The sequence below is a fragment of the Chrysochloris asiatica genome, unplaced genomic scaffold (genome assembly GCF_000296735.1).
Source record: "Chrysochloris asiatica unplaced genomic scaffold, ChrAsi1.0 scaffold00423, whole genome shotgun sequence".
In the NCBI taxonomy this organism is placed as follows: Eukaryota; Metazoa; Chordata; class Mammalia; order Afrosoricida; family Chrysochloridae; genus Chrysochloris; species Chrysochloris asiatica.
This window is the reverse complement of record NW_006408941.1, coordinates 361,291-373,157: the sequence shown is the minus strand read 5'-3', so window position 1 is coordinate 373,157 and position 11,867 is coordinate 361,291. Positions and strand designations below refer to the sequence as shown.

General features: G+C 40.9%; 1 protein-coding gene and 1 pseudogene across 2 annotated transcripts in view; both read right to left on the bottom strand.

The window, feature by feature from the left end:
- EDEM2 (ER degradation enhancer, mannosidase alpha-like 2) overlaps nucleotides 1–4,700 on the bottom strand; it is a 42,113-nt gene extending 37,413 nt beyond the window's left edge. The window contains exons 1-3 of one of the 2 annotated variants that reach the window (XM_006876869.1): nucleotides 4,494–4,700; nucleotides 4,145–4,255; nucleotides 1,688–1,727 (exon numbers count right to left, since the gene is read on the bottom strand). In XM_006876869.1, the coding sequence (XP_006876931.1) occupies nucleotides 1,688–1,727; nucleotides 4,145–4,255; nucleotides 4,494–4,600 (258 nt within the window). In that variant the 5' untranslated portion in view covers nucleotides 4,601–4,700. The remainder of the gene's footprint in view (nucleotides 1–1,687; nucleotides 1,728–4,144; nucleotides 4,256–4,493) is intronic. The other variant, XM_006876870.1, reaches the window with a different exon arrangement.
- Nucleotides 4,701–6,765: 2,065 nt separating this feature from the next.
- On the bottom strand, nucleotides 6,766–7,263 carry LOC102836314 (annotated as a pseudogene).
- Nucleotides 7,264–11,867: the final 4,604 nt, after the last annotated feature.

The following is an 11,867-nucleotide window of genomic DNA, read 5'->3' as shown; positions in this document are numbered from 1 at the left end:
AAAAAAAAAAAAAAAAAAACTACTTACAAAACCGCGGTCCTTTGCAATAGACCAATTTGTAATTATACATTTTTATTCTTTGATTGTTTCCCTCACTAAAATTATAATCTCCAGGAGGGAAGAGACCATACCTGTTTAAACTCACCATTATAATGGAAGAGCTCAGCACAGTGCCTGGTACACACAGTTGGCCCTCAATACATATTTGTTGAATGGACAAATAAAACAAATTAACATAGGGGTGGGGGATGGAAAAGCAAGTCAAATTATATCTATATTATGATTACAATCATGTAAGTCTATAAATATATAAAAACGAAAAGGGGAAGACATAACAGATGACCACTATTTAATGGAGGTAAAGGGGAGTCAGGAATAGGATACAGATGTTTGGCTAGTTGCCTCTATAAACTACTGCCAGAAGAATTTGAGGTGCCTAGCTACTGCCCATAAAAGAATCCTGATCAAAAAGTGAAAAATACAGGCTAGAATTTTAAAGTCTCATGGACTCTAGAGTTTCTGGAGTTATGGAGGGTAGTTGAATCCCAGAAACTATTAATTACCCTGAGATAATCTTTAAACCGTAAACCAAAAATATCCCCCTGAAGTCTTCTTAAAATCAACAACAGTTTAGCTTAACTAGTAAAAAGGTCAGCCTTCAGCAGTACGCTCTTTTAAGAACTATCAATATGGGATCAAACTGACAATTGCTCAAAAGCAACCTCAGGGGGCAGTGACTTTTTGTTAACAGTGAGGAACAACTCAGAAAATGCAGGTGAGAATGCTCACACAATCCAAAGAACATAATCAACGTCACTAAATTGTACATGTAGAAACTACTGACTTAGTTTATTCTCAACAAAAACAAAATAAAGAAAATTTAAAGAAAAAGAAAAATGAGAAGGGGAGATGGAGAACCAGAAGTAGGGAAGTAAGGGATAAGTTGTTAATCTTCTCTTTTGACCTTTTTAAGATGATGGTTAAGATTTGTCATTAAACAGAATTCAGTTCAGTTCTAACTCTGCCACTTTATAGGAATGTGACCATGGCAAGTCATTTTATCTTTCTTCGCACCATATATCTCAGCTGTAACAAGGAGTAAAATACTTACTTCTGGGGTCATTGGAAGAATGAAATAAGATAATACATGCAAAGTGTATTAGACTTACACATAACATGTTAAGGCAGTACTATTTCATCCTTACTGAATATGTCTACTAGAATGTGAGATCCTTAAAAACAAGGGGAGTATCAAAGTTTGACCCTCACTCCCACTCCAGAGTTACCATGCATATCACAGTTCTATGTACATAACAGGTAGATTGAACCCACCCAGAGACACCTCAGAAGACAGATGTGCTGATCTGCTGCTGAAAAGTCACAGTGTTGAAATCTTATGGAGTGGTTCTACTGTGTACTCGAGTACACCATGAATCAGAAGTAATGTGATGGCAACCAACAATAACAATACAATCTCCAGTACATAACTACATAAATGAACCGGAATAAGCTGGGATTCATCATTTTCCCCAATAGCTGGGTCAACAAAGTCTGATAGTTCAGAATTATGAGATGAAAATAAAAAGCTTGAAGGAAGACTATTTTTCACTTATAGCCAAGCTGACAAAGAAAGGAAGATACTGGCTATGTAATGATGGAGAGGAAATAGAATATACAAGACACTTACCAGCAAGGTATCCAGAGCATCAATCAGGGTCAGAGAAAAACTGCAAAAAAGCAGAAATCACAGCCACTTATTAAGAAAATCAGCGTAGTGGTTACGAATCGGGCTGCGAACCTTAAGGTCAGCGGTTCGAAACTACCAGCCGCTCCGCGGGAGAAAGATGAGGCTTTCTACTCCCGTAAGGATTTACACCCTCGGAAACCCTGTACAGGGTCGCTATGGGTCGGAACCGACTCGACGGCACTTAACAACAACAACAAGGCTGCCCCAGAACAGATCTCCCAGTCACCAATAAGTGAGGCACAGTGACTGACACCTCTGCCCATCCCACTTCCAGTCACAACACAGAAGCCACGATGAAAACCACCAAGAGTCTCTGACCCACTTACTGCACCTGGGAGAGTGGATTGATGTATCTCAATTGTAATTAAACATACCACCTACAGTCTCTGACTTTCCTATCTGCCATGGGGAGGCAGTATAAGATTATACCTAAGAGCTCGACTTTTCAGCAATTTCATCTCACAGAGCAGAGTTGGATATTTGTTGATACTCATAGCAGTATTGTTTAGATCAGCAAAAGGCTAGAAGTAATTCAAATGTCTACCACTTGTGATGAACTAAACTAAGATATATTCAAACAGTGTAAAACATTGTTTACTATAAGATGTCTGTGTGCTGATGGGAACATTAAAATTACCGAATTTTGTATATACAACACAGCTGAGTAAATACCACACATGCACATACTGTGCATAGCAAGAATAGGAAACTAATGGGTGAAAGGGTTGCAAGGTTTGAAAAACACTGTAAAGTGTACTTTATTTGCATGGTTTGCAAAGAGCTGTGTAACATGCATGCTACATGTGTAAAAATGTGATATGTTGTTAAAACAAAAAGGTACAGAATAAGCAGTAGAGTTATGTTTTTATCTGCATTTTCAGAAAAAGACAAATAGAAAGCAGATCATTAGTTCTTAGGGCCAGTGGTGATGAGAGATTAACTACAAAGGGACATAAGAATACTTTTTAAGGTGGTAAGAAATATTCTGTATGTTGACTAAGATGGCGGTCACTGCACACTTAAAGTGGGTGTATTTTATTATATGTAAATTATCCTTTGAAAAGTTAATTTAAAAAGAGATAGATGTATGCACTCCTATATGTTCGAGTCCTGGTGTGGTGCTATAGAATATGCACTGAACCACAAGATCAGTTTGAGCTGCAGGGTCGATGGTTCAAATCCACCAGCTGCTCCTTAGAAACCCTATTAGGGTCACTATGAATGGGAACCGACTCGATGGCACTTAACAATAACATATGATATTATAAGGAGAGAATATTTCTGGAAGTATACACAAGGAAGTTAACAACGGCTGGATTTCTGGAGTATCAGAGATATTTATTTTATTGGTTATGATTTTGTACTGTTTATATTTGTCATTTGTTTCTAGTACTTCTTTTGAACTAAAAAACAAAAATAAGCACATTTTTCTTGAGCTTACTTTTCTAGTCCTTGGCATACTAATTTGTAAGACAAAGATAATGATATTTAACTCCTAAATATGATAAGAGAATGAAGTGTGGTAGCAGAAGTAAAATGTTGTTCAAGCAATGTCAATTTCAGCTAACGTAATGATTCTTCACTCAGCAAGGAACAAGACAGAAAATTCCAGCTCTCATAGGTTTGTATTCTAGTGGAAGCAAGAATGACAAACCACTAGAGTTAAATGAAAAACAGAATACCAGAGAGTGAGACCAGTTGTGAAGCAAATGTAACAGGTGAGCGTGAAAGCAAGTTGTAGTGGGTGAGTGGTTTAGGGGCTGATGCTTAGGAAGCGACATTTTGATATGAAGTCTGAATGACAAGAGGCAGTTAGCAATGAGAGGACGTTGTTGCTGTTAAGTGCTGTGGAGTCAGTTGTGACTCATTGTGATTCCGTATAGGGTTTCCAAGGAGCGGCTGGTGAGTTTGAACTGCCAACCTTGTGGTTAGCAGTCCAGTGTTTATCCTACAACGCCACACTGGGGGATAATTCGGGGAACACCAACTACAAAGGTTCTTAAATTTTGCTGTTTGGGAGAGTGCCCTGTCTTGGGCTTCGGTTTGCTCACCTATAAAATGAGGGGGTTGGGTTTTCTTACTTCTTGCAGACCTTCAGTGATATCCCAGGACTCCAGAGATTTGCCCAAATCCCCACAGCTGATGCCTGATATTTCTGGGGCTGTAGCTCAGGGGTCCAATTCGTTAGGTTAACCCTAAACTATTTTCACTGCAGAAAACTGCAAGAGAATCAGTGGGTCCTGGTGGTGGTGGCCGGAATTGGGAAGAGCATGGTTTCACCCTAGCCAGAAGATTTTCAGGAACCAAAAAGAACTTAGTCACCAGCTCCAGCCGACCTGTCCTTCTGGGACTGGACTGCCAGACCCCGACCGTCCCCTTGCCCCTCCACTTCACTACCTGCCCCACGTGTCGTGCCCGTCGCAGGTGAGAGGTCGCAGCTCGTCGTAAGGAAAGGCGTTCTCCAAGTAGCTGTCGTAGGCGTGGTAGAACATGGCCTTGACTCGCTCCCTGGAGCGAGGGACAAAAAAATTGAGTAGGGGGCCAGAACACGGAGCCAGGTGGGGAAAAGGGACGAGAAATAGAGTGTAACGTGGGAATCACCACCAGCTTCCTGCAGGGAGCCCAGTAGTTGGACCCGAGCACCTTAGAGAGGGGGTCCTGTGATGGAAGGGAAAGGAAAGAACTGGGTATGCGCTCCCCATTCCCCCACCAACTATAGAGGGGCGGGGAACCTAGTCCCTTTCACCTGTAGTGGGCAGGGTCCGGCGCGGTGCCATCAGGGCCCGGCGCACCACGGTGCAGGGGCAGCAGCACACACAGGAGACCGATCGTGATGAGCAGCCGGAAAGGCATAGAGTTCGCGTCCCGTCAGCGCCGCCACCTTAGCAGCTGCCACGGCCACACGCTCATCCTGGGAGCCACTGCTGAGTCTTCCGGGGATTCGCACAATTGCGCCTGCGCGATGAGTAACTACCCATTCACTTCCGGACTACAAACCCTAGAATGCAATAGTTTGTCAAAGCGGACAAACAGCATCTTGGGAAATACTGTCTCCACCGCAGATATCAACGTGTCTAAAAGACAGTGGCTGTTATTGTTAGGTGCTGTGAAGTTGGTTCAGACTCATAGCTGCCTTTTGTGCAACAGAAAGAAACACTGCCCAGTCTTGCACCATCCTCACAATGTGTTTGAGCCCTATAATTACTTCAATTACAGTGTCAATCCGTCTCTTTGAGGGTCGTCCTCTTTTTCGCTATCCTCTATTTTACCAAGCATGATGTCCTTCTCCAGGTTCTTCCTCATACCTCATGGTCCCTTCTGACAACATGTCCAAAGCATCTGAGATGAAGTCTCACCATCCTCTCTTCTAAGTTTTCTTGCTGTATTTCTTCTGGCAGCTCATGGTATATTTAATATTTTTCACCAACATCATGATTAGAAGGCATCAATTCTTTGATCTTTCTTATTCATTGTCCAGCTTTTGCATGCATATGTGGCGTTTTTGCTTTTGAACACTTTTACAGCAGATGTGGCCAATATACTACGTTCTTGAATTTCTTGACTGCTGTTTCCATGAGCTTTGATTGTGGATCCAAGTAAAATGAAACCTTTGACTACTTCAATCTTTTCTTTGCTTATCATGCTGCTGTTATTTGGTTCAGCTGTGAAAATTTTTGCTTACTTTGCATTGAGATATAATTCATATTGAAGGTTGTATTTGATCTTCATACACATACTAAGCATCCTGGTGTGGCTATGTGGGTTAGTGAGCTGGACTGCAAAGTCGGTTTGAACCACAAGATCGGCGGTTTAAGCTCACCAGTTGCTCCTCAGAAACCCTACACAGGGTTGCTATGGGTCAGAACCGACTCGATGGCACACAACAATATAACAACACATACTAATGCTGCTGCTAGTCTTCTTCACTTTCAGCAAACAAGGCTGTGTTGTCTGCAAGTGATACCTTGTTAATGAGTCTTATTCTGATACCATGTTCTTCTTCATATTGTCCACCTTCTCAGATTATGTGCTCAGTATACACATTGATTAAGTATAATGAAAAGACACAATTCTAATACACAACCTTTCCCGGTTTTATTATTCCCTTGTTCTAACAAAGTTGTAACACACACAATATCCCCTTGTTTTGTTCCAACAACTGCCTCTTGGTCTGTATATAGGTTCAACATGAGCACAATCAAATTTTCAGGATTTCCCATTCTTTGCAATGCTACCCACAATTTGTTAAGATTCACATAGTTGAATATTTTTGCATATTCAATAAAACACAGATAAACATCTTTGCTTTCAACCAAGATTCCCTGTCCTCTCTTGAATCAAGTTTGAATCTCTGGCAATTACCTGTTGAGTACTGCTACAACCATTTAAAAAAAATTATCTTCAGCAAATTTTTACTTGCACGTAATGTTAATGGCATTATTCAACAATTTCCATATTGTTAGATCACCTTTCTTTGGAAATAGGCACAAATACAAATCTCTTCCAGTCAGTTGGCCAGGTAACTGTCTTCCAAATTACTTGGAATAGATGAATGAGCACTTCTAATATTACATCAGTTTGTTGAAATATTTAATTGTTATTCCAGCAATTTCTGGAGACTTGTTTTCATCAAGCTCTTCAGCGCAGTTTGGACTTCTTTCTTCAATACCATTGGCTCTTTATATACGCTACCTCTTAAAATGTTTTCACATTCTGATAGCTTCTCTGTCATGCTGAGCCTTCCTTTGAAATCCTATATTCAGTTATTTTACTTCATCATTTCTTCCAGTCACTTTAGCTATTTTACATTCAAGAGCTAGTTTAAGAAGAGTCTTTTCTGACTCCCTTTTGACCTTTTCTTTCTTTCCTGTCTTTTAAATGATCTTTTGATTTTTTATGTATGCTGTTCTTTTTTTCCAATGTTGATATATTTGCTTAATAAAGTTTCACGATTTAATAGCAATACTTTTTGTTTGTTTGTTTCAAATGATCCTTCATTGAATATATTTTTGTAGTTCTTAACTAGATGGACATTCCACAGCACCACTATTGATGTCATCTATGATGTCATGAGGGTGGCGTCCATCAACATTGCAGCCCACTGACTGGGTAGTTCCCAGGAGCTCTTTAATAGTCCCAGAAAGTTCTCTGGCCAAAGGCCGGTGTCGCGTGTGGCGAGCAATGCTGATAATTTCATCTAAAGTGATCTTTCCACTGTGCTTAATAATTTTCTGCTTCTTTCTGTCTCTGGGTGGTTCCTTGAGAGCTTTGATGATCAGGGCAGAGGCAGAAGGCACCACCTCAATCTGGACCTGTCTGTTCTGAATGGTAAGTTTCACTGTAATCCTTAACCCCTTCCAGTCACCAGTTGCCTTGGCAATGTCATCACCAACCTTTTTTGGAGACAAACCCAGGGGTCCGATCTTGGGGGCTAGAGTGGACGTAGCCTCAACGTCCCCACCGGTACACTTCACGTACAGGACTTGGACCTTGTTGGGGTCGAACTTGGGAGTCATGGCGGAGGCGGCTGGTGTGGGATGAACCCAGATGCCAAAGGACCAAAGAAAGTTACACAAAAGCCGAAAGACTGGGAGCTAATAGCAATACTTAAAAAAAAAAAATTATTGTGACTTGAGTGAAGGTTTACAGAACAGATCATAAATCTGACATTTAACAAATTATATACTTCATGTCATTACAATGATTGCAATCCTTTCCATATGCCATCAGTTAACAGCATTTACCTCTATTCACTTTAACTCTTGCACTCCTCTCTGTGTCTTCTATTATCTCCATTTTACCTCTTGTTTTATATTGTCTTCTTCATAACTCAAGTCAGCTGTTCAAGCTCACCAACCACTCCTCAGAAATCCTATACAGGGTCACTATGGGTCAGAACCGACTCGATGGCATTTAACAACAACAACAACAATAGATTTGTTTTGTTTGGGGGATTGAGTTCTGAGTGGTGTTTTCATGTATGGTAATCTCAGGTTGTTGTCTGCTGGTGTAAATTCTCAGTCCAAAGAACATCCATATGTATTTTTGGTTAAGTTGGCCTGGTTATTACAAATTCTTTTAAATTATGTTGATCTGAAAATGTCCTAATTTCTCCATTGTATTTGAGTAACAGTCTTGCAAATTATGAGATTTTTGGTTGGCAATTTTTTCTTTCAGAGTTTTGTATATATCATCCATTGCTTTCTTGCTTGCATTATTTCTGCTGAGAAATCAAAGATTAGTTTTATTGGTTCTTCTTTGTAGGTAACTTTTTGTTCCTCCCAAATTGCTCTCAGGATTCTCCCCTTGTCTTTGGTTTTGAAAAGTTTGATTATGATAAGTCTTGGTGATTTTCTTTTGGGGTCTATTCTGTTTGGTGTAACTGTTCATTTTTTGAATGGTTATATTCTCATATTTCATGATGGTAAGGAAGATTTCTTCAAGTAACTGTTTGACAATGTTTTGCATGCTTTTATTGTCTCTTCCTGTTCTGGAATTCTGATCACCCATAAGTTATTCCTCTTCATTGTCTCCCACACAAATCTCAGGCTTTTTTCTAATTTTTTTCATTCTTTTTTTCCCCCCTGATTGTTATTCTAGCTTACTAGTATTGAGAGATTTGTCTGCAAGAGCACTAATTCGGGCTACTATTGATTCAAATCTACTCCTTTGCCCCTTCAGTGTACTGTCCATTTCTTAGATATTAGTATTAATTTTCTGGATTTCTATTTGCAGGCTTTGTATTGATTCAAAATTTGCATTTACTTGGTCTGTTTGTTCTTGTAGTGTTTCCTAAAATCTTCTAAGTTTTTTCAAATTTCTTTGAAAGTTTTTCAAAGTTTTTTCAAATTTCTTTGAAAGTTCTTGCTTTCCTTGATCTTTTTATCAAGCCATTGATGGTAGCTAAGTGTCATTCTTTTGAATTCTTTCTTAGGTAATTCCATTACCTTTTCTTTCTCAAATATGTTTTCTGGCTTTGCATTTTGGTTATTTCTTTGAACCATGCTCTCATTTCTTCATGTGAGCTAAAATCATCTATTGCCCCTGAGACATTGTGGTAATGTTGATTTAATTGATGATTGTATTTTGGTGTGTTCTTAGGCTCTTACTAACTTTCTCCTGGTGGTGTGATTAGAGAATGGAAGTGTGTGGACTGTTTACCATTCACCATTCAAGCAGCTCAGTTTGGGTGAGTTTTGGCTGGTGTTGGCTGATGTCTATCATTGATCAGGTGGAACTGCAGAGGGTTTGGCTGTGTCTGAGTCAATATGGGCATAGTTGTTGTTTCCCATCTGGTGGAGCAAGAAGAAAAAATACACACAAGAAAACAAAACAGAACAAACAAACAAGCAAACAGCAGCAAAAACAGAATATAATAAAAGAGGAAAAAGAACAAAAACAGGCAGCAACAAGAAAAAATAATATAATATCTAAGAAGAGAAAAGGGAGACAGGAAAATAGAACTGTACAAGAGAAAAAATAAAAAATAGGATAGAAAGAAGTTAAAAAAAAACAAACAAAAAGTAAGAAGAAAAGAAGGACAGAAGATGAACATGAAAAGAGACCTGTTGTTGTTAAGTGCCGTCAAGTCAATTCCCACCCATAGATATCCTGTATAGGGTTTCCAAGGAACAGCTGGTGAGCTTGAACCACCGACCTTGCAGTTCAAACGACTTTATAGTCTGACACATTAGCCCACAGCACCACACCAGGACTCCAGAAAGAGACTTGTTGTTATTGTTGTTGTTAAGTACCGTGGAGTCGATTCCGACTCATAGTGACCCTGCCAGGGTTTCCGAGGCTGTAAATCTTTATGGGAGCAAAATGCCTCATCTTTTTCCTGCAGAACGCTGGTCGATTTGAACTGCCAGTCTTGAGGTTAGCAGCCCAATTCGTAACCACTATGCTACCAGAGCTCCTTAGAAACAGACTAGAGAGTAGTAAAGAAAAATTAAGAGGAAAAAGAAGAGGGTGGGAATAAGAAACAGAACAAAAGAAGAAAAAGCAAAAGCAGAGATAAAAAGGATAAAAATCAAGGGAAGGGAAAGAGAGGAAGAAGAAAAAGAATACGTGAATAAAACAACAAAAAGAAAAGTAATCAAACAAACAAAAAGAGGAATTGTTGGACCCAGAGAGGTAAAAACTCTGTGAAGCTCCTGTCAGCCAAGGAACTCATGAGGTGAACGGAGGAGGGATGACTGGAGCCTCCAAAAACTACAGCCCTAAATGAAGTTCCTATAGGCCTGTTGTTAAGTGCTTTTGAGTGGATTCCAACCCATAGGGACCCCATATAGGGTTTCCGAGGAGCAGCTGGTGAGCTTGAACCACCTACCTTGCGATCCAAACGACTTTGCAGTATGACGCATTAATCCACAGCGCCACACCAGGACTCGTCTATGTTCAGGGCACTCAACCTGGAAGTAGTTTTTGGAGGCTCTTCAGATTGCTAGCTTCAGTGTCTGTCTGCTAGAGGCAGAGTGGCTGATGATGAAGGTTCCTGGTAGTCTCATTCTGACCTGGAGGCTCTGTGGGGTCTATAGATCTGGAGCAGTGCCCACCTGAGTCCATGCACCATGTCTGTATAGTAGGTGCATGGACTCAGGTGGGCACTGCTCCATATTCTGAGGCTCTGAACTTCCAGAGAACAGGGTCTGGGCTGGGGGTAGATGAGGGTGGAAGCTGAAATCACCTCTGGTATCTAGAGGAGTGTGGGGAACAAGAGTGAATTGTACCTTTTTTGTCACCTGTGTGAATCTGTGCTACCAGGTCACTGTCTGTCTCTCCAAAGCTACTGGCAAAAGCTCAAGATGGTCGCACTGCGTCTGGACTATAGTCAGTCTCCTTCTTTTGTTGTCCCTGCTCAGCTTCTCCTCCCAAACTGAAGGTCCAAGGATGGTCCTCTGTGTCTGTTTTATTTGGTCTCCCATGTCATTGTTGTATAGGGTCTGTGTAGTATGTCTGCCTAGGGTTTCATCTTTCCAGAAGTCCCATGTATGTTCTTTTTTTCCCACTGTTTTTATCTATGCTTATGAATGCAAAATTTGGGTAATATGTTTTCCAACTTAAAATATGGTTCACAAAAATATATACAGATTCCTCCTATAACAAAAATAAATTAGATTGACCTGGAGATGAGAAAGAGAAGAGGAAGGGCTGGTTGGTCCACAGAGTGGTGAGACCTGGGAACTCCTGAATCCATGGACAAGGACATTGTCACAGAGGGCTAGAGCTGAGAATGAAGCACCCAGCTGATATAAAGTCAGGGGAGACACACAAAAACGCCCAGGGAGGAGAACAAACAAGATGGCGGATCGGGTGGACGTATAGCAGAGAGCTCCGCCAACAACAACACAGAATACCGGACCAAGCAGGCTCAGGGGATGGTCCCAGAACTCTGAGCCACATATAAAGGAATACTCAGAAGGTTGGAAGGCTCACAGCTAGGGAATTTGTGGCAGAAGCAAGAAATCTATTGCTTTCTAGTCCAGGACGCTCGGCTGCTCCAGGAGCCGCCATCTTGGGTGAGACCACGTGGGGGAAATATCGGAGTGGCCACAGACGCCTGGCAGAACCGCTGAGATAAAGGTGAGGACAGTCTTCTCTTTTGGTAGCTGTTCATTGGTCCCTTAGCATCTGGATTAGCCCCACCTTCTAGCAACATGACAGCAACCTCGTGCCTGGTTTTGGAAGCTGCATAGTGCAGGGGAGTATAGACATTCTGATTGACAGCATTCACTTGAACACCTTTTCCTAAAACAGCTTTTACAATCTCATCCCGGCCTCCAGAAGCAGCAATATGAAGAGGAGTCCAACCTGCATTATCTTTATCATTAGCTGGCACTCCAAGTTGTAGCAAGAATTCAACTATTTTTATATGTTCTGCTGAGCATGTTTAATGCAATACAGTTCTGTTGTCCTGGTCCGTTTTCATAGCCAGGGGTTTATCAGCCAGGAAGCACTCCTTCAACTCCTCTAACTTCCTATCATAGGCCAGGTTGCAGACCATTAGGTTAGACACACACCCCTCCATTTCACTTTCCCTCATGTATGTTCTTGATTCCATCTCACAATGTACCTGGTTTCCAGATATTAGTGTTCAATGATCAAACCTATTCTTTTT